Below are 22,414 nucleotides of genomic sequence, written 5' to 3' on the forward strand. Positions count from 1 at the left end.
GGCGAAACCAAAACACATACTCCCATTACCATCTAAATTGTTAAAATACGTGTAGTTAGAGATCTGGGTCGGTACAACCATGGAGCTAGATGCTAGCTCCATGGTACAACCATGGAACCAACCTCCCGACATACACATGGGACTTGTGATGATGTATCTGGTTGAAAGGTCCATAAATATCCCCATCGCATGAACGAACGTGACGGCAATACCGAAGACTGACACGGTGAGTCAAATTCATAAGGTATTTCGGGGCAGGGTTCCGTCCTCTGTGAAGCCTACCACGAGATCATGAATCACACCATGGCGACAACGTTATTTGTAGAAGCATGGAGCAAGAAACGGATGAAATACGATTACATTTATACTTGTGTACACACGGACAGATTATGTGCAGAACACATTCCCAACGTTGGCGCGATGTTATAATCGTACTGTCATTTCAAACGCGCTTCGCTGACCCTAAAAACGCAAACAGCAAAGTTTAGAAGTGAAACAAAGTGTAGCTTGTTTCAGTTAGGAGATAGTAGTCTCGGTAAACCGAGACTAAGGAGATAGTCCCAAAGATTGAAGGATCGCGGCCAGCTCAGAATACTTCCGGTTCTAGCTCAAGGTATCCCGGCATGCTCTAATTTACTTAATGCGCATGCCCAGTGGGCTAATGACGTCATCGACACTTGGCAAAAATCGAAGATACGTAGACACTAAAGGGAGGAACAGGTACACGGTCATAATGTCGTACGCATATCTCTTCAAATACATTATAATAGGAGACACGGGTAAGGAATTATTACATGAAATATCATGATCATTATGTCTATTTTGTATTCGGTGGAATGGTTCGCATATATTTACACCGGTTGTGTATATACACGATCGATTCAGAAATAGGTAAAATGGCTTCCTTCGTGTACGTACATTGACTGTGTAGGGTTTCTCCATTGTTTTGAAATACGTCGATATTTTTGCTGTTTTTAATGCTGATCACGAGATTGAGATGTTGACTTTGTTTCGTAAGATAATGCTGTGAGAGCGAAATTTCCCTTGGCCAGTTTATTATTTCATCCCATTTAGTTCTATTTTATATTTCGCCTCAGTTTCGTTGAATGAAATCCAGATTCGACAAATTAATGACGCTGGCCACACGTTAGATTTCAATCGTATTGACAGGCTTTTCAGCACTTCACAGCTGCGGTCGAATTATCGAAGAATAAACACATCCACCAAAAAATGAAAAAGGTCGCCAGCCCCGGTATGAATCCAATGTGGGCAGGCCATGCGCAGTGCCAGTAAATCTACCGTGGTTATATTGTATGTAACAAACCTATGCGCAGTGAAATTTAAATAGCAAGTTACCTGCATCATTAAACATTCATGATGTTTTGTGACGCCGACCCCTATTGTTTGAAACGTACAACTTTTCGAGCCAAAAGAACTGATTGTTATAACGGCAACTCTTTGTTCCGAAGAGAGCCTCTCTCAAGTTCAGTATACATAGAACAACTTCCTACGAATGAATGTTGCTTGTATACATCAGTATATGGGTATTGGCAACACTTTCCCGATTATCATTTATTATAGATATATATTAATGTTCTTTAATAATTACAAATACTTTCACTATTACCATGGTAGCTGAGTTCCTGACAATTGATGTCCATGAAACTGACACCCAGGCTTTGTTATATGGTCACCTAACAAAATAAAACAATTTTTTTATTTACAGTAAAATGAATAATGTTTGTTATTATTATCACTCATTTTGTCCAAGGACGCTACTTACTTACTAAAGAAATTGGGGTTATCTGTGATCTGTGAAAATATAATTAAAGTGCTCTAATCACTGATTTCAAGGAAATGCAATACTGTTTTGTTTTGGACAAATTAAGGCTGTTTCATAGAAACAGAAATACGATCTGAATTATTACCTTGGACCACATTTATACATACACAAGGCAAATGATGCATTGAATCCTTTACAATGAGCTGATACTAAAAAAGAAATCGTAACTCTCAAAAGAATGATTTGCTCATTGTACTTTAGTTTAGACTGTACAGAAACAACTTCCTTAGTCAAAGTTTTTATTCTCAGTAACATTTTTAATGTGTTGACTTGATAAATCAATACTGGTACACAACCTGTCAATAATTATTGTTAATGCCTTACTACACAGAACTTCCGGATAGGCCATACATGTCACACTTATATCATCATAAAAATCAGTTGCTTATTTCGAACTCAAAAGAGAGGCTGTGAGTTTGTTAGACTTGTTAATCAGGAATCATACAATTTCAATTTCAAGAAGATGCCCCACAGTCAGTAGATAAATGGTCTTGTCATCTCGTACAGTAGAAGTATATGAAAGCTGCAAAAGAGTGAAATGGTTTATACTATGTATCACAACCCAAAATATAGTCTGGCAGAGACCCTGCGATTCGCGTTCTTCCCTGTTGGAACACGCGTGCGCCCTTCAGAGACGCGACGCGAATCCCAGGGTCTGGACGTTCTTGCAAGCGACCGGTCGGATTTCTGCCTGATCCGGGTACTTTACAGAACTCCTCACATCCGTTAATCAAACAAAAAATGACAAGTACCATAGCCAAATAAAATCAAAAATGAAAAATAATAACATACCGCATATATAGGTCTACTGGCTAATAGTGTAATATTCTTTCCGCCCAGTTAGATAGGTGTTTCTTTTGAGGTCACTACCCTTATGAATATTCATACCCTTGCAAAAACGGACAGTCGCTGTGTCTGGCAGCGCGTGCTCACAGCTGCACAGCGTAGCCTTCGAATGCAGGCCCATCGTGGGCGCGCATAAAACAAGGCACAGCGACTGTGGAGAGTCTACCCAAAATAGTGTGTTGAAGAATGGCAACGTAATCTGGTGGACAAATTTACTGCTGGTCACTTACATAGAAATGTTTTGTCCCAAGACTTTTATAGATAGATGGGAAAATAGATTTAAAGAGTGTAAATGGACAAATTTCCCTTCATGAGTGTATCATAACTTATTCAGGCTTAATACAATCAGACATGAGATGCTGTGTGTTTTCAGTCAGACCTAAGTGTGCTCTAGGGTCTATGATGTGATTTCACTAATTAATAGGTCAGTTACAGCCATAGTTAGTTCATTTTATTTTGTAAATCATGGTTAGCAAACAACTTGATAAAGAAGTCACTTTGATGGTACATAGCTAACACAGTCGTAATTGTAACTGTTTAATGTGATAGAGACTGTTCATGCATAAAAGTATTCAGTTTTTCCTTTTCCATGAAGAATGAAATAACTGTAATAATGCCGATACGAGTTACTTTTATAATAAAGTTTATCTTGTTCCATTGCACTCACATGATAGTGTAGTATCACCTTTTTTCTTTAGAGATTTTTGTCACCAAGGAAGTAAGTAACTTTATTTCTTTTAATATTTCCACAATATGGATAATATGCTGTGGCAGCTGCACTGACAGGTAAACATCTAAAAATTGACATAAAGTCTTCAGTCACCGGGGGAACAGATTTCTACTTTAGGCAGAAATTTGCTTGCCAGTTTAAGTTATTAAACACATTTCTGTGTCCTTTTTATCGATGCAGGGGTTGGAAAATCATGTCTATTACTACAGTTTACTGACAAAAGATTCCAGCCAGTTCACGACTTAACAATAGGTAAGTATTCACTCAGCAGAATAAAAACCCTGATATTGTTTTAAGTCCATGAGTTTTCAACAGCCATATGGCATGCTGAATTTAGAAATCACTGTAAATTTATAATCCGTGTGCTAACATGTTAAGACGGAGAACAAACAGGACAATAGCATTCCTTGGAAATTTGGAATTCAGAACAAGGCATGGGCTTGGGTTGTAAACAGCTTCATATCATGTTACTTAATATGGCTTTTTCATATTTGGTTACTGTGCTTATCTTTTTGTTTTACATTGAACTTACCATGTGAACTTTCTAGAGCACTATCATGAATTTCCCCCATACAGACATATGTTGCCACAGAGCTGTGGATTATTATGTTATCACTATGCTGTCAGGTGTCACATGATTTTATTCTTTGTCAGCAACCTTGATAAATATTCACAATGGTGGAGTCAGGTATTCTTTTTTTTTCACTCTTACCACAGTTCAAGAGAGACGCAGTGATTATGTTTCATGAATTCTGAAAGTCAAATTATTATAGAATCATACCAGTGCCTGCAATTGTCTGAAAGCAAAAATAGTGACATATCTGTGTGTGGATTTTTATGTATGTATGTATCAACATGCATGAATGAATGCATGTGAGTACATATGTATGTATGTATACAATGGTAATACACATAATAGAGAAGACATGGTAAATTAGTAAATTCACACTAATGAGTGTAGTTTGTGTGGTTTTCAAATTTTGACTCTCTCATGTCGAAATAATACTGAGAATTATCACTGAGATGATGTATTCTAGTCCTAGTTATGATCTCAAACTCAAATTCAAATTCAATGCCTGTCTTTCACCACCAAATGTCCAGTGATATCAGTTAACTCAGAGTAATTTTCCATAGTATTTCATTACCTTATGTTGGGCAACCTGATATAGTTGGTCAACTTTGCCTATAAATGTTTGATTTTCCAGAATCCATATTACCAATACATGCAGAATGCTCAAATGTATACGGTTACTGGTAATCCAAAAATAATTTTGAAGTTTCTCAAAATAACTGCTGCTATGATGCAACTCCATTTCGTAGAGAATTGCTAAAAAGATGCCCATGAAAAACAAATTAGATGATGCTAATGATATTTATTCATTTATTCAATGTCCCTTCAGTCCTAACATACATTTTCATTAAACATGCATAGGGAAAAAGATAATGTTCATGCTATATTTCATTTTATAAATCAAATATCAGATTTTTACCGTTTTTTGTATTTTGTAGTGTATGAGGGAAGAATAAAAATAAACAAAGGGATACACATAGAGTATTCTGAGAAGCTTTAGTCAGGCAAAATGGTGTCACTACTGATGACAAAATAGGGACAATCATAAGTTGTCATTCTTTCAGAATGCCAGGAAGTGTTGGTGCTCTGTTCCTGTAGATTTAGAAATAGTGTTAGGTTTGATGTACAAGTATTGTTAAAGTGATCAAAGGAACTGACAATTGACAACATTGTGACCTTTCACACATCTCTTCCTCTCATTTATTGAAATCCATTCAAACTCCATGGAAACCTGAGGGCTTGTGGGGATATCAGCGTGACATATGACATACACAGTACTTTGTCTGTCAGTTGCTTGATGATGTCACATACATCAATCAGGAAAGTGTAGGCCAGTGTGCTTTGATCTCCAATATCATTCTATGCTGTGTATTCCTTTATCTTGCTCTGTTAGGCAACAGAAAATGTAGATTGAAAATGGCCGTGTAATATAGCCCCAATATTTAATTAATAGAGTAATAATAATGATAGCGCATGGTAAAATTGAACTACATAGCTCAAAATCACTCTCAGTTAAAAGATTAACCAATATTATGAAAAGATGAATTATCAGTTTCAGTGATCACAAATTAGAGAGAAAGTGGAGGTTTTGTATAAATTGTTGCATGTTTCATATTATGTACCGGTATGCGAAGACATGTTTCCGATGATGAAAGAGATAATTTCATTGAAAACTGAAATGGAAATTTCAACACAGTTGGTGATTTTATCAGCATTGGTTGCTCGTGGTTACCATTGAGGTTAGTGTATCCAGAGTGTTTAGGCATAGAATCAAACAAAACTGGATAAACATGTTTCAGGCATTCCTGTAATATCAGCATGAGATGATGCTGAACTTCAAATATATGAATATCTGGCATCACTACATATAATTATGTTGACAATTTGGCACTTCATTATACTGACAATTTGGTAATGGAATATGTATTTTTAAAAATATTATGACATTGGTTTATCACTTAATTAAATTGTGAGGTAACATTAATAACGATGACATTTTGATTGTCAGGACTGTTGCTATTGGACATAACAGTGAGTGTTGTTCCTGTCACATGGTTTGCACGTCAGATCACTTCAGATAAATCCACTGTGTTGATCATGAAATATGTAATATTTAAATCAGCAAATAAATTGCATTGGAGAGGCATTTTGGGAATGCATAGGAATGAGATGTTAATTTTGTGTTTACTTTTTGTTTACAGGTGTAGAATTTGGAGCGCGTATGATTACCATTGATGGCAAACAGATAAAACTCCAAATTTGGGACACAGTAAGTACCTGCAATGTCTTAGCTCACATACCATAACACACCAATAATGTAGTGTACAAATCAATGTGAGATATTTTAAGTGTTATGTATACATGAAAGCGTACACATCCCAATATAACATTGTGTTACTTTACTTGTATCTACGGATAGATAGAACTTCTTGGTTTAAGCATTCATTAACTGTAAAATATTGCACCCTGGTATTGAGAGTTGTGTTAATTGTCATGCTACCACCGTATTCTTTACAGTTTGCATTTCTTGTATAATAAACGAGTTAAGCTTATTTCTACCTGGCATTGAGAGCTCACCATTTAGTTCTCATAACTGTCCACCATGCTGTGTTGGAAATGCCAATTTACCTTTCATACACATTCAATAAACTAAACATACATAGTCATTTTGGTTTGAAATATGTGGAAGACTATGCATTCAGAATGCAAATGCTACATTTCACGTTAATGATTGTCTAGGAGCTGGTTAGACAGACAGCTTTCAATGTTTATGTGTAATATCCAAGATGCCAGTGTCCTTGATTTTCTTGTGATCAGCTGATCCCTGTATGCTGTGAACCAGCTCATGTGGTCTCAGTTTATGAAGTGATGATTTTCCATGTTTCTTCCTATGATATGCTGATTTTACTGTGATGCTGGCAATATACGCTTTAGTTTGGAAGTGTTAATTTCCCCTATATATATTCAGTAGGTCATGTAGTATGTTAGATCATCAAGGACAGGTGGTTTCATTGCACTGAAAGGGGATTTCATGATACTTCAAGGGGACAAAGTTACCACCTTTTACAGTAAGCATTGCTTTGTCAATGTGGTACCTTTGAACATTCTGACAAAGTGGTTGAAAAAATGTACGTCTATCTCTGCTTGTAAACCAAATGGGCTAGAAAATTGTCACATGCCATGTGCTTCGTGAGCTAACATGCTGCTTTTTCAAACTGCAAAGTTAAATGTACAGTAAAGACAGGTTGTACTAGACTCATATCATGCAAAATCTACTCTCTTTGAAATTTATGTCAGAATTTTAGGCATTTTATCTCATTCAGAAACAACCACTGTACCCAACCAGGGTCCTTTGTGGTGGGACTGTGCTCTGAGATAATAGGCCCAGGTCATCCAGTTTATGATTCATATATATTCATATATCAACTCACCAGATACCCATACAGTGGTTTTCACAGTGTGAAGTCTGATAACACAATCCTACACCGATTTAATTAAGGACACATGTTCATTGAAGCTGTGTGTCACAGAATGTAGGGTTTCTTGTCAGCACTTTTTGATTTCTTTTACTTGTGAACTTTACACTCAGGAGAATGGGTAAAAAAATTTTCATTAAAATGAAAAACGTCACTTGTCTCCATATTTAGCCACCTTTCCTCAGACTAAAAACTCAGTTCTGTATAGACTGCAGTTAGAAAAATTCTTCTCTTAAATTAATTTCCAAACCTATCTCTCAAAATGTCAAATTGACCATCCCTTAATTATTTATTGTTACAAGTAATTAGCATGGCAGTGTGTTCATATGAAATGTGTAGACATATATAAGTTCTCTCTCTACACACCCGTTTTGATATGAAATATTAACATCAGCAGCTGTACAGTATAATTCTGTGATATTCTGTTCAAGAAAGATAAAGATCAGAGTTTCTTTTTGATCAAGGACTGTAAATGATAATGCATCACTTGACATGTCATATTGAATCTCTGAAATACGCTTCATACTTACTTAGTGTTGATGTGACCGTTAGTACCTCACCCCCTGATAAAATGCTCGAAACGATGTGGTCTGTCATGGATTTACTACTGATGATATTGTTTGCAAATAAGGTCAATGTTACAAAAGTGCTTAAATTGCAGGGGGAAATTCAAAAAAATTGTTGCAATGTAAATTATTTGTTTTGGCTATTACAAACACATAAAATATGAGGAAAAATGTACCTCAAAGTACTTGTCACATGATACCCGTGAACATGTCTTTCCTTGTGGCAATCTTATGTTTTCTATGTCTGTTCAATATTTCTCCTTATCTACTCGTAAAATTTGAACTCAATAATTCATGAATAAGTTATCTTTCATCCCATTTTCATTAGATGTGATAAGACAGAACAAGACACACAGAATTTTCAAAGTCGATTAGGGAGATAAAATATTACGATACTGCATACTGAAAGTAAAAATAGACTGGGGCAAGTTAATTCATCATTATTGGAATGTAAATATAACATGAAAGACATAAATTTATCAAATTTATTAATCAATTTAATTTATATTTTCCTAGAGGGATTAAATAAAGGAGTTACATTAATAATTGAAAGTTGTGATCAAATGTGCCTTTAAGCTATTGAAGTGTAATTTTATCAAATAGCAGATGTGGTACTAGTTAACATTTGCTACCCAATTGTATCAGCTGATGAAAGGTTGTTGACAAGTTTCCCAAACCAGAGTAGACTGGTTTTAAGTGACATTCTCAAGAGGTGTTCGAACTTTTCCCATCATTTCTTCCATAGATTTCCAACACTTTGAATTATTAGTAATTTACCGTAAATTTATGTTGAATAGATGAAAATCATTGTATAGAAAGTGGGAATTTCAAAAAGTGTTGTATTACATCGTTAAAATAAAAAATAACCAAGTTGACTTAAGGGATTGAGGAATATTTTTAGCATAATAAGATTGGACAATTTTAGGATACTTGTAAATTAATTTCCAACCACATATCATCTCCAGCAGCAGAGTATACCAAGTATGATGAAAGGCTGAAACAAACAAAACAACAACAAAACAGATTCTAGAGTTCTCCGAGTTTTCAATTAAAATTACAAACATATGTATATGTACTGATCTCTTTTGTCCGTCATATGCATACCCATCAGTCTGTGACCCAATCCCCAGACAGCCTAACCACTCTCCAACTAACTTCCTGTTACATGAATGTTTATATTTTTGCATGAATACAATTTGTAAAGACAAAGAAATGTACTGCAACAAAGCCACTAAGAGGCTGTTACTCCATTGTTAGATGGCATCATAGGGTAAAGGGGGGTTGTGATAAAGTTGAAAGGTTACAATAAGACAGGTACCATCATAAATGTAGACAGTTTGTCATATGTAGATGTGGGTATAATTAGAAACCCATATTACATACCAGTTTCCCTCTCATAATCTTTGTTTGGCAAAATTTAGTACATCCTTTGTTGAACAAGTAGGAGTAACAATGACCAATTGTTATCATTAAATAATGGTTTTAAGTCCAGTAATCAAATCAACATAAAATTTTATGCATCAAATTGCTGAATTTAAGAAATAGATTCATATTTTCTTAAAAATTAGAGCAAGAAGGGATTTTTGAGGCCACTGACTATGTCGGTAGCATTGGGTCAAATACAAAGCTCCAAATATCTTTTTTTGAAATATGCACACTTTGCATTTCAGGTTTTGCATCAACATTCTGCAGCTTTTCAGTGTGTGTACAGTGGACCAGGTTACAAATTATCAATACTGTTTTCATCTACCTCATCCCACCCAACTTCCTGTTTTTGCATTCATGGCAGTTAAACCATGTTTTGAATTATCTGCAGGGTTCACCACTGATGAACCAAAGTTCAATTGCAGGGCAATGTGTAGCTTCATGGGTTTCCAGCGTCCATGTTTGATAAACTCTTGTCACCAGTAACTTTATTATAATTTTCAACAGAACACTTAAATTTGCAAATTTACGACCAAAACATCATGATTTAAAATATTCAGGTAAAGATAACCTCAGGATATGTGCTGAATTATTGTCAACATACACAGCATATACATTTGTCTGGTGATCTACCTGCACCAAGGTAACATGGACATGGACAGTGCAGTCTGCATCTCAATATTTTCAGCTCTGCATCTATGTTCAGCAGATCAGTCAACTTACATAGTACCATAGTGGCATCATATGCTAGGATGAAGAAAAAACTTTTCCTTGGATGTAAAAACTATTTTTTACTTTTACTGAAGAAACCTATGGTGACCAATCTCCACTGTTGAATAACTGTAGGAGAGTCCATTGTGGAGTGGTGGTAATCACTGTGCTAAATTACTTTCAATAAGATGCACAGTACAGTTTACAGTGTGTGTATTTATATTCACCTGTTGTGAATTGTTACTGGGCAAAAAATTGCCAAGAAAACTGACACTCATTAATTGTACAGTCCTTGAAATAAAATATTTAATGTCCATACTAGGAAGAGAGCAGGTAGCAATCCTCTTTGTTCAACTTTCCCTTCTATGCTGTAGATTTATCAATTACCATATATTTATAATATATACAGTACAATATATTATAGTATTTATTCAACTACAACATGCCAAAAAAAAGAAATGTGCACTTTCACAGGGATTAAATTTACAGTATAGATTCAACTCTTCAAATGAAATGGATGATTGTGTTTTTACTGTGCTGTGAATTTTTATCTCAAATGGAAATCCCCCTCTCATACTATTCACTAGTGTGAGTCGTAAATTATGATCCCCGTCCCCTGACCATCAGCATCACTTTATATGTTGTGGACAGTGGATGTTGAGGGTGGAAAGTTAACTGAAATTTGCTTTATACGTAGTTTTGCCTAATCTCTTCCATGTCTTTCCTCAACCGTTAAATATTTATGACAACCTAATTTGTAAATTCATGAAACACAAAAGAGTCCTGAACACGTCTATTAAAAGAAACTGAAACTAAAACTCTGATAGTTTATAACTGTAAAGCAAATGGGACAATTGAAAATCCGGTAAAGTCCTTTAGGGCAATGGTATCTGTTACACTTCCATTGACCTTTGTATACTTCAAAATATGGCTAAAGAATCAGGATAAATTTCATCATAAACTTCCTCTTCTAAGAACAGTCACGTACTCTGTGTTATGTGGTGTGTGTTTCCAATAGAATAGACCATATGGTGAAATCCCAGTTATTATTTTCAACCAAGTAAGCTCTGTAAATTGTTAATTTATGGAGGTTGCAGCACATGGCACAGGAGGAAGTGTAGACTGTGGAAGAGGGTTAGAGTCCTTCAGTGAATAGCAACTTTTGTTGTTAATGCCAAAATGTATCAACTTTATGGTGGCTATTGGATTATGTAGTTATATAAATGTGCAAGCTTTTAAAATGATTTCAACAGATTTTTGGTTCATGCTATATATCTGTGTGTGTGTATTTATGTAGTTATATGAAATGATATATTTGTCAGTCTCTGCCCATTTGAAAGTAGAGGATGGGTGATAAAGATTGACATAAAAATCAGGGCAAATCATTGACAATTCCACCTACATGAACAGTCACCTCAATTCCACTGTTCCTGTTTCATTACAGGCTGGGCAAGAGTCTTTCCGTTCAATTACAAGGTCTTATTACCGAGGAGCTGCTGGTGCATTGCTTGTCTATGACATTACAAGGTAAGATAATCCACCTCCCATGGCTGATTTCTGAAAGGGCAACTCTGTTGAGTCAGTACCTATGAACTTTCATACACTGCAAGGAAGAAGATGTCTTCCCAGTCTATTACTAAATTTTTAAATCTTGCATATTAATTCTCGGAAGAAAATGTAGAAACGGCGCTTGGGTTGTATACACATGCCAGCATTGAATTTGATACTAAAAGTTTGTAAGTTCTCACCAGCCCATCATTCGGACCTTGAACCTCTGTCACTTCAGTGTTGTTGTGATTTCAATAATAAAATTATTTCCCACTGCGGCGTGATGTTTGCCTGTAGTGTATAATCAGTCATGTCAGAGGTAACTAAGATTCTATTGGTAAATAAGAGTAAAATGATTGAGAGACAAGTGGAGCTAGTAGTGGCAGAGGGTGTTTACTGTTCTACAAGTCAAGACTATGATTCATATGCCACGTCTACAGTATGTTCCATGAGCAAATAGAAGCATGCATATTCATGAACAGACTTTGGGCAAGACTGTAGGGAAAGTTACTGGTTATGTGTGTTGTATGATTTTATCCATTGCACGATTTCATCGTTTTACATGTTTTTCACTGCTGAAGGACATCTATTATTGGAAGTGTAAAGATTTTATTCAGTGCATTGCTGGGCTCGAACTTAACGGTTGCCCGCTTGCCCGGGGCAACTAAAACCTGACATCGGGCTGGTAAAAATAAATTACACTTGCCCGGTCGGGCAAGTGATAGACTTTGATCAAATTTATGTGTTCTTCGAATAAAAAAACTCAAGAAACTTTGTGGAACAATGTTCGCTGTTATCGAGTTTCAAGTAACTGAAACGGGTATCACAACCGACATGCCGGACGTCAACATTCAGCAAGTGATATCCAGTTGTTGTCTTTCCTCCCTCGGGAAGTCTAATTCATTATCGTATTACTTGCACTTGTTTGTCGCTAGTGACTCCCAGGGGGTGTTGGTCAGTAATATCAACAGCCACTTTGCACGTGGTGACCTGACTGAGACAACGCAGACTGTACGTCATAGCGAAGCAAAGCACCCTGTTTCATGTATATTTTGAAATCTACGCCAGATAAAGTCACAGATTCCGGAACAGGATCTGTGTCAGGGGATACAGTACAGGTTCAACCGGCTGGCCACTCAGCTCAGAAATCGACGGTGATAAAGCTAATGGCGCGATCGCAGGATCGAGTTCAGTGGAAAGTTAAGTAAAGAAGCAGAAGTGCGATATGTATATGAAAGGAAACGACAACGGAAGTTTCAAAACTTCAGGAAAAGAGATTTGCTGATGCGAATATCAATTGATGGGCCACCCCTTCAGCTATATGACCCCAATCCTGCACTAGAATATTGGTGGACGAGTGGGCAGAGATCACGAAGACCAACACTAATGGATCGTAAAAATTAACACGATTATCAATACAGACAAAACAGAACTTGCATTGATATGATGCTGTCGGCCACATTTTGAGATTGCTTGGTCTTCGTGATCTCTGCCCAAACAATGTAAACAGACAAAAAAAAATCGGGCAAGTAAGTTTGTTCATCGGGCAAGTAAAATTTCTGGAAACTTGCCCGCAGGGCAAGTAGGTAAAAAAGTTAAGTTCGAGCCCTGGCATTGCTGTGATTGTTATGTCCTTCCTATTCAAAAACAAACAGAAAGTTATGCAAAACTAATTTGCAGACCTTCAGAATTTTTGCATCATCAACTTGCAGTTTTTCAGCCAATTAAATACTTTGAAATTATCTGAAAGGTAATTTTGAAGTATCCAAGAAGTAGAAAACATGTACATATGTATACTTTTCAGTAATATTGTTTTCAGTATCATGATAATCATGGAAATGTGATGCTAATACGGTATATCCATGAATGGGGTAGGGGTTTAGCCATTCACCACCCCTTCACATGTAATACATTCATCCTATACCATTGGAAACAATAGGGTTAGACCAAATCTCAGCAGTCAGAGGGCTAATAGGGTGTTGGCAATAATTACACTTTTCACAGGAGAGACACCTTTAACCACCTGACCACATGGCTAGAAGATGCACGACAGCATTCCAACTCCAACATGGTGATCATGTTGATCGGTAACAAGAGCGACTTGGAAGCACGACGTGACGTGAAGAAGGAAGAAGGGGAGGCCTTTGCCAGAGAACACGGTCTCATTTTCATGGAGACGTCAGCAAAGACAGCTGCCAATGTAGAGGAAGCCTTTATAAACACAGCCAAGGAAATTTATGAAAAGATTCAAGAAGGGGTATTTGATATTAACAATGAGGTGAGTAGCTGTCTCTACCTATCACAGCAATAGTCAGCAGGATTCTGCCTCAAGGATTAGCAGGAAAGCACAAGAAAAATATCAACACTCACCAGCAAAATGCAGCCACACCACCTAACTTCACTTGTAGTAGAGTGATAATTCCAAATTGGACAAACTTAATGTATTTTCATGACATTTTCCTATACAGTTAGATGAATTATGTTTGAAGCCTGGAGCATACATGTAAAAGTAGATTGAAGGCCAACATTTGTTATTTACTAGTAATGTTGGCTGAACAGAACTGACTTATGGACTGTACCTGTAGTAGTTAAGGTAGAATGCGCCCTGGTGACTGATATTCAAACTTTAATAATTCTTTTCTGATCTACCACTTGTGGGGGTTCAGTTTAAAGCTCTTGGTGTAATAAAACTTCACCATCTTAGTTTTTCGAAAATCGAAAATTTTATTTTTCTCCATGGAGTTAACACAGGGACAGTGGCCATTTTAAAATTCAAATATTGGTAAATCTTGAGTACTTTATTTCTCTAGTATCAGAATTTCCACGGTGACCCCTGATATTTATTCTCGATTTTGAAAGAGAATTGTTGAAATATTCCTTGAGGAGATCAAAAGTTTTAAGTCTTTCACTTTCAAGGCACATACTACCTTAACTCACTTTGACAAGTTGAATGATAGCATACCTAACTCAACTAGTAAACGGCCAAAAAGCTGACTTATTTTCCATGTGCACATAATGCATTTCTCAACTCACATTATCTATTATACTGAACTCATCTTATAAAAAATGTTTATATTTTGTCCCAAGAAAGTAAATATTTCAAGTGACTTAGGCATGAGGTTGTAAGATTTGGGAGATGTTAATCTAATGTCAGTTGAACATCTGCCATTTTTCAATCAATCAATCAGCAAAAAGTTTATATAGCGCCAAAATCCAAACAGAAGTTTTGCTCTGTGACGCTGTGTAGAACTTTATCCCCTGTTGTACATTGATAAACCTCATATCATCTGATTTGCAGGCCAATGGTATTAAACTTGGACCACAACACTCGCCAACGAATCCCACTCTCCAGTCGTCAGGAGGCGGACAGCAATCAGGCGGTGGATGCTGCTAGATCTATCGCCAGCCCAAATGAACTGGATTTTTACTTTGACAAGCGTATACCTGCAATTTTGACAAATCAACCGTGGCACCAGCATTTAAGAAAAAAAAAAAGAAGCCTTAATGTGCACAGTTGTCCAAGCCTTTTCCCAGCCCCTCTAGAAAACATTGGATATCCATACATACTCACTTGTGTTGTTCTCTCGTGAGTGATCGTTTAGATCAGCGTTTAGATCATACAGTGTTTTGTACACGTCTGAACTGTGAAGTGTACTCAAGGAACATAAATATATATTCAGAGCTAAACACTACTCCCCTAGTCTTATGTAGTAAAACCCTATGACTTTATGTAGAAATATATCATACCTATTTTCAATGTTATCGAGCTTTTGTGTTATAATTTTCTTAGTAGGAGAGAGATGCCGCTCTTTTGACACAAGAATTTTGTCCTGTGGTATTTTCAATATTGCCCTTCCTGTAATGGCAGTCCGATGATTCAACCCTTTCACACCCACAGTATATAGTGGTTCAACCCAAATGTCTAAATTTCCCCACTGTGAGGCTGAACCATTACACACTGATAGGGCAGGTTGGAAGGGTAAGGGTGCAATATTTCAATGTCAAAACTGTTGTACATTATCCGGCAATGATGGCATTATATGAAACCCCATCATCATTTTGTTAGTTTCCTCTATGTATGTACCAGTAGTCATAGTTTGTTAATCAGGGTCTCTCCTATGGATTAACGGGCAAGTCGCTGAATTTTACCAGACAACTTGTAATTTATGTAGTTTTATATTTTATGCACAATACAGCGAATGCTGATGGACCCCAGATAAAGTTTTGAAAAGTAAAAAAATACAGTAGTAATTTAATAAAAATAGAAAAAAGGTAAGACACAAGATTGATCACCTTTCAAGTGCATGTCTGATGAGCTTCTGTACATAATTTTGCAGTGTCAGAAACAAAACATATTTGATTTTGAATCATCCACACCCCTCACTCAATGGAACGACCCTAGCTATGTCAAAGTTCATTTGCCATACTGCTGTCATTGGCATGGATGAACGGATGGGGTTTTTCAATGCAGTATGGTTCACTGTTAAGTATCGTGGTGGAAGTTGGTGACAATGACGTGTGATACTAGCATGGTGACTGTAGTTTTCTCTAAGTTATTGTCTTGATGACAGTAGAAAGTAAGTGTGTACCATCATGTTAAAGTACAATTTTGTTTTTCCTATCTTCATTTCTCTATTAGAAGCAAAAGTAAAATGTGATAACATTTGAAAAAAATAGACTAAAGTTCAAAATTCCATGTGTATTAAAGAGTGTAATTGAAGTAATGATTAATTTAAACTAGCAAGATATTATTTTGTACAATCCAGGCATGTTATATTTAAATCCTGTTTGTACACTTTGCCATTGTCGGAGACCAGTAATTCCAATAGGAATATCATCAATACAGCAGTTCCCAATAAAAAATGGTTAAGTACTTCTTCTGTGGCAAGGTCAAAGGTGAGATAGGTCAAAGTTGAAGCAAGTCAAGTTCCAAACTAAAACACTAATGCCCTTGATATTTACAGAGATTGTATGAATTTCACTGCTAAAGAAGGGAAGAAAACTGCATGCACTAACTCCCAGAGACTGTTCTCTTCTTTTACACATCAACTAACCTAATGTTGCTGAACCACCTGCCGAATGACATTCCTTAGCCAATATTAAGAAGTTCACCAGTAGTTCTTTGGGAGAAACGTGGTCACCGAACAGCTGTTGAAAACTCAAAATATGTGAACTTCAAAATTCATCTTACAAAATCAAAATCTGTGTTGCTTACACAATATCTCATGTAATTTATACCATACACCTGAGTAGTAATTGTGTTTCATGTTCAAAAATTCCCAGAAAACAATTTCCGCCTCTCCTAAGAGCTATTGGTTCTTCTGTGAGGATACAGTATTTGTAAACATGTCATTCCCTTACAGAGAAAAGAGGGTTCAGGAGAGACCATTATGGACCTAGCATCGACTTATACAATACTTGGCATCAAGTGTTCAGGGAGACATGCCCCTTTCATCATTTGACTTCATTCTGCCTTAGTCAATTATAAAGAAGAATTGTTCATTGCCATGTGCATCTATACCCCCAGTGCACAGAAATTTACAAACTGTTAGGAGTGAATGGCTACCATCTAAGAGAAACTACTGAGTAAATACCATATGTGATTTTTCTCTAGGATGTTTTAAACCACCCTTTAAACAGTACAACAATCAATGATGCAAGATTTCAAAACATATTACATAAGTGATTGTGAGTATGATGTAGACTTTTCAATTATGGTAATGTTACAAAAGTTTGGAACTTTAAAAAAATGACTGTTGAAAAAAATCTGTCTGTAATATCAGTAGTGTAGTGGAATGAAGTAAAATAAAACCTTCCGAAGTCACTGTACTTTATTGTCCAAGTGTGGTTTTCTTTATGGTGTTTGTGGAACTGGGCACTTGAGACTTTACTTCGACATGACTTGTGACAATGCAGAGTTTTGTCTGTATGTTAAACCAAAACTCTGTGATCTCAGTCATGTTTTCTTATGATGTTGTAACAACTTGAAACCTGTAAACGGTGTGTTGTCAGTTGCTCATGTCCCAATTTTTCTGTCTACGAACACATATTTAACACTCCAGCCATTAACAGTTTATGCTCAGAGTCGGTGTGACAGCAAGTATTTGAAATTTTCTGGCTGTAGATGAAAATATCTGACAATTCTGCATTCTTGCAACCATAAGTGACATGACACAATACATATCTGTGTGTACTGTAGTCTTGCTCGGACTTTGTTATTTGTAGCAGGGGAGAAGCATTTAAGTAGTTCAGTTGCAATGCAACCTTCCAAAAAAGCCTCTTTCGATACATTCAACAAAATACCAACCTATGGAAAAAACATTGCTAATACTGTAGATTGCAAATAGTTGTGTTGGACACTCAGCTGTTACCAGTTAACATATACCTATCACAAATCTTATAGCTATATATGAAATAAGGTCTTAAGTGCTTTGTTGAAGTATGTTTTCTGTGGCTTATACAATATGATGGTTGCAATTTTCACAATTATGGCAAATACATCATCAATAAAATAATTTGCACATAACGCCCACTCTGTCTATGCCTATGATAGATAAAGCCCCAGTTGCTTTAATCCTTTTGTGTTATTTTTTTTCATAAATTAAATTCAAATTTTCATATAACTTGCATGAAATCACTCCTAAGTTATATCAGCTATTTCTGTGTCAGGAAAACTTCTGTAGTGATGTAGAAATCCAATGACCTAAATCTGATTTTATTTTCAAACGGCACTGCTATTCTTTTCTTCCAAAATATTAATTCTCCTGCAGCAGTTGATATCGAACAAAAAAGTGTTTATTTATCATGCTTCTATCATATTATTAGAAGGACAGCTCTGAGAAAATGTATATCGGTGGGTGTATTTTGGTGCACCCAAGATGATGAACAAATTACATTCACAGTTCTGTATAAACAAAAAGTAAATACAGGACAAGTATGTAGGCTTGAAAAATTGTGCAAGGAGAAGTATGCAGCTGCAGAAAGATAAATTTGTTCAACATATACCAAATATACATTTAAAATATATTCAACATATGTAGTAAGTCCGGACAAAAGGCGACGAATGTTAATCAGAATCTAGGCAAATGCTAAGTTATCTACAAAACTAGTTACCATATACACGCCACCGATTAAATAAACGTGAAACTTTGCGACATATGAGATATGATACATGCAGCGCCCTCTCGTGGTCAGAGGAAAATATGTACATACGGTATGTCACAGGTGCTGACAAATAGTTTGCAGTACGCAAAGGGTTGTAAATTTTTGTCTATAGCACGTTTCGGCGATAGCTATAGCTGGTTATTTCATTTTCCCCGATTCCCCTAATTTTCTTCCGAAGTGTCGTGTCGAGTTTCTGTTAAAAAACAAAAAAACAGTCAGCCATAGTTATGCAGATACAAAGTGACACTCAGGATCGATCATTTTCGAACAGAGCTACGGAGATTTTTCGCGAAAATTGTAAACCGGAATAATTATTTTGCTTTTTGAAAAATGAAAGATAAGCAAAGCGAAATACGTACGTCTTGGCTTTTAAAATATTTCGCAAACGCTTAACCGTACTATGCTAATGACAATGAAATATAGTTCTGACTTCTTACGTTGATTGTGATCGTCTGATACTTCTTACCATTTCATGTAAACTTTACGCCCGGATTCACATCTAAATATTTAAAGAGCTTGTACAGTTTGCTGTATTTGGCTTTTGCTGTATTTGGCTTTTACTATATTAAGGGCCTTGAACACAAAGCATAAGAGATAGTTGATACATGTTAAATATGATATAATGATACAAGTATGATATGTGTATAATGCAGTAATGTCATTTTCAAATGTAATCGTTTTTCTATTTTCACGTGTAATTCAACTTTATTGTTTCGCATATTATGATGATCACCACCACCACCACCACCACCACCACCACCACCACCATCATAACCATCATAATCATCATCATCATCGTTGCTGTTGTTGCTATCTGCGAGGTGTTTTTCTTTTTTTGTGACTAAAGTGTCGTTTACGCATTATGGCTGCCAAAACCAGACCCTAAGGGCTACAAGCCCAAGGAAACGACATTTACAGAAATAAGAATAGCGGCTGCACAAAAGTTTACACAGAAGATGCTTCTCATCTCCTAAGTAAGCTTTGTATTCATGGGATGTTATTTGAAAAAAACAAAACGGGACAACATATTTGGAATTCAAGATTCTGTCGGGCAAGAAATGAAACGAAATGTGATATAACCTTTACAGATGACATCGAAAGTCAATGAAGTTCGTCCTCCAACGCACCAGCACAAACTCATACAGTGTTTATTCTTGGTGTGTACTTGTTTCTTCATGTTTAAATTTATTGTTGTTTTTCCTTGTTGTTTTTGTTGTTGTTGTTGTTGTTATTGTTAATGTTATTGCTGTTGTTGTTGATGATGATGATGATGATGGTGATGATGGTGATGATGATGATGATGATGATGATGACGACGACGACTACGCGTGACGACGAGGACTTCAACGATGATTATTATCATGATTATGATTGACAATGACCGTCAGGATTTTTTATCGCGTTCCAAAATTTGGCAATTGAAATTTAATGTTTTCAAATTTTGCGTAGCAAACATACTACCATATGTCAAACTATACGCTTTTAATTTTATTGCCAAAACTTCATTTGAATATTTTTCCCGAAAAGACAGCATGAATGCAAAAAAAAAATGAAACATTTTCGCTTTACAGACTTTCCCCCATTTTACACCAGTCATTCCCTTTCGGTTTACTAGTAAAACCAATTCAAAATCAATGTGGATCTTGTTCAACGAAAACTTCCGTCAATTTGTAAGCTTACATACTGTGTCTTGCAGTTTTCTGGAAGACCGAAACAAAAGTTATGGACGCTCAGAAAAGTAAATGAGATAAAAAGTAAAAAAAAGTATATTAATAACCATAAATAAATAAATAAATAATGAAAAAATAAATCAAAATACGGAAGAACCGGAATCATTGCCCCGTATTGATAGTTTTGCGATCCACTATCGTCACGTGACGCGTATGATATTGTTATTCATTCTTTCTGGGAATACGAGATGAAACCTTTCCAGTTACTAGCTTCGTTCCGAAATTCAGTTTAAAACAACGTAAAGTACATACCACGTCAAACCTCGCATCGTACGCACGACAGTAATCCTACAAGTATATATTAGAGAAATATCCCATCACATGATTCAAGTATCTTAAATATTCATGAAGCTGTTTTGACATCATCACGGTGACGTTTGAATTTCATCATTGTGAGTCATATTGATGGACATCTTGCTGATCGCCAATCTGTCACAGATTGTGAAACTCCGCCCTCTACACCTGATTCTGTTGTAGCTGAGTCATCCGGGTACTTCCTAGTGACCTTGTTCCTGATTGGCCAGTGTATACCCTGAACGTGGTATACGGCCATTTCGTGGTCATTCTGTGAAAGTGATTGTGATTGGCCATATGCTGTGAAGTCCCATATTGGACAATTGGACACTTTTGAAGAAAAATGAAAAGTTTTCAAGAAGTAGCAACAGTATCGTAACAATGTTAATCACTAATTACTAAATTATTGATGACATCTTCAAAACTAGGCACATTTTCAACTATGAATCACATGGTGTCGTGTCACATTGACCAATCACAGTGTTTGTTGTAAAGGTGCAAATTAGCCTCGCACGCTACAGAATGATCGGGTGTAAAGCATTCGGCCGCCCAAACTCTACGAAATTCTCGGGCGGATTTTTCTGCTTTTCGCCCGACCATATCGCGGTAAGTAACACTCTTATGTATCAAAATGTGGTTTGAATTTGATGCTGAATGTATATTTTGTTGTGTATCTAAGTTTGAGGGGCACCCGTTGGGTTCGTACCGTGTTTTCAAGGGGTTTTCGCTGAGCTAATTTTTGTTCAAATTCACTCAACTCGGCACGTTGTGTGACATGGAAAACTTTTCTTTCATTGTTCTTTCACGCGATGTGGCCGGCAACGGTATATATGTTTTCTCCCCTATATTTCTTCAATTATGATTATATACCAGTTAAGTAGTTACTCGTAAACCATATCCAGTTGAACTTGAACCTCTGTACTACACGTGAGTGCATAAATATATAAATACATACACGAAACATAACCGGACATAAAGGACTAAACATGGTTGCCTCCATCCAATTTCTTTGTTCTTCGAAATTACGTGTCGAATGTGTTGCTTTGTTCACGGTTATTTTGGCAGCTCGCGTCGCTCGTTTGATAGTAAATCGATTTAAGTTGATAAGTAGCAGAAGAAAATGTTTTAGTTTAGCTGCTATTATCATGGCCAAAATTGCGTGCTGATGTTGTCCTGAAATTGTTATGATTACATAACACATGATCAACTTGTTTTGTAACTGAGAGCAATGAATAAGTAAATACAGATTTTGAGGGTAACTATTTTTTCCGCCCTTTCCGTGTTTGGCCGTTTTCGCTACACTAGCTCTTTTAAATGTAAGGCTTTTACATCCTGCTTCGTACTGAAAAATACCGGAATCGAGGATCTGTCAAGTAAAGGCACTCTCAGTAAAGTTTTTTGTAAATTTTTGACATTATTATTATTTTCAATATGTAAAGATCTACGGTGAGTATTCTTTTGAAAAGTGGGACTTGAAGCAAAAGTTCAAAACGAACAAAATACACTTTCT

At 36.2% G+C, this 22,414-nt stretch overlaps 2 protein-coding genes across 6 annotated transcripts in view; both read left to right on the top strand.

Annotated features, from left to right (window-relative positions):
- The first annotated feature begins 625 nt into the window (after positions 1–625).
- Positions 626–17,545, top strand: LOC139147237 (ras-related protein Rab-2A). The gene is made up of 6 exons (XM_070718257.1): positions 626–779; positions 3,600–3,671; positions 6,192–6,259; positions 11,613–11,695; positions 13,721–13,994; positions 15,015–17,545. Exons 1-6 carry the CDS (start codon positions 641–643, stop codon positions 15,108–15,110), a joined length of 732 nt encoding a protein of 243 aa, XP_070574358.1. The 5' UTR covers positions 626–640; the 3' UTR covers positions 15,111–17,545.
- Positions 17,546–21,371: 3,826 nt separating this feature from the next.
- LOC139147238 (chromodomain-helicase-DNA-binding protein 8-like) overlaps positions 21,372–22,414 on the top strand; it is a 41,445-nt gene continuing 40,402 nt past the window's right edge. For all 5 annotated transcript variants that reach the window (XM_070718258.1, XM_070718259.1, XM_070718260.1 and 2 more), the window contains exon 1: positions 21,372–21,510. The gene's annotated coding sequence lies outside the window, so the exon portion shown is untranslated. The remainder of the gene's footprint in view (positions 21,511–22,414) is intronic.

The sequence above is a fragment of the Ptychodera flava genome, chromosome 13 (genome assembly GCF_041260155.1).
Source record: "Ptychodera flava strain L36383 chromosome 13, AS_Pfla_20210202, whole genome shotgun sequence".
In the NCBI taxonomy this organism is placed as follows: domain Eukaryota; kingdom Metazoa; phylum Hemichordata; class Enteropneusta; family Ptychoderidae; genus Ptychodera; species Ptychodera flava.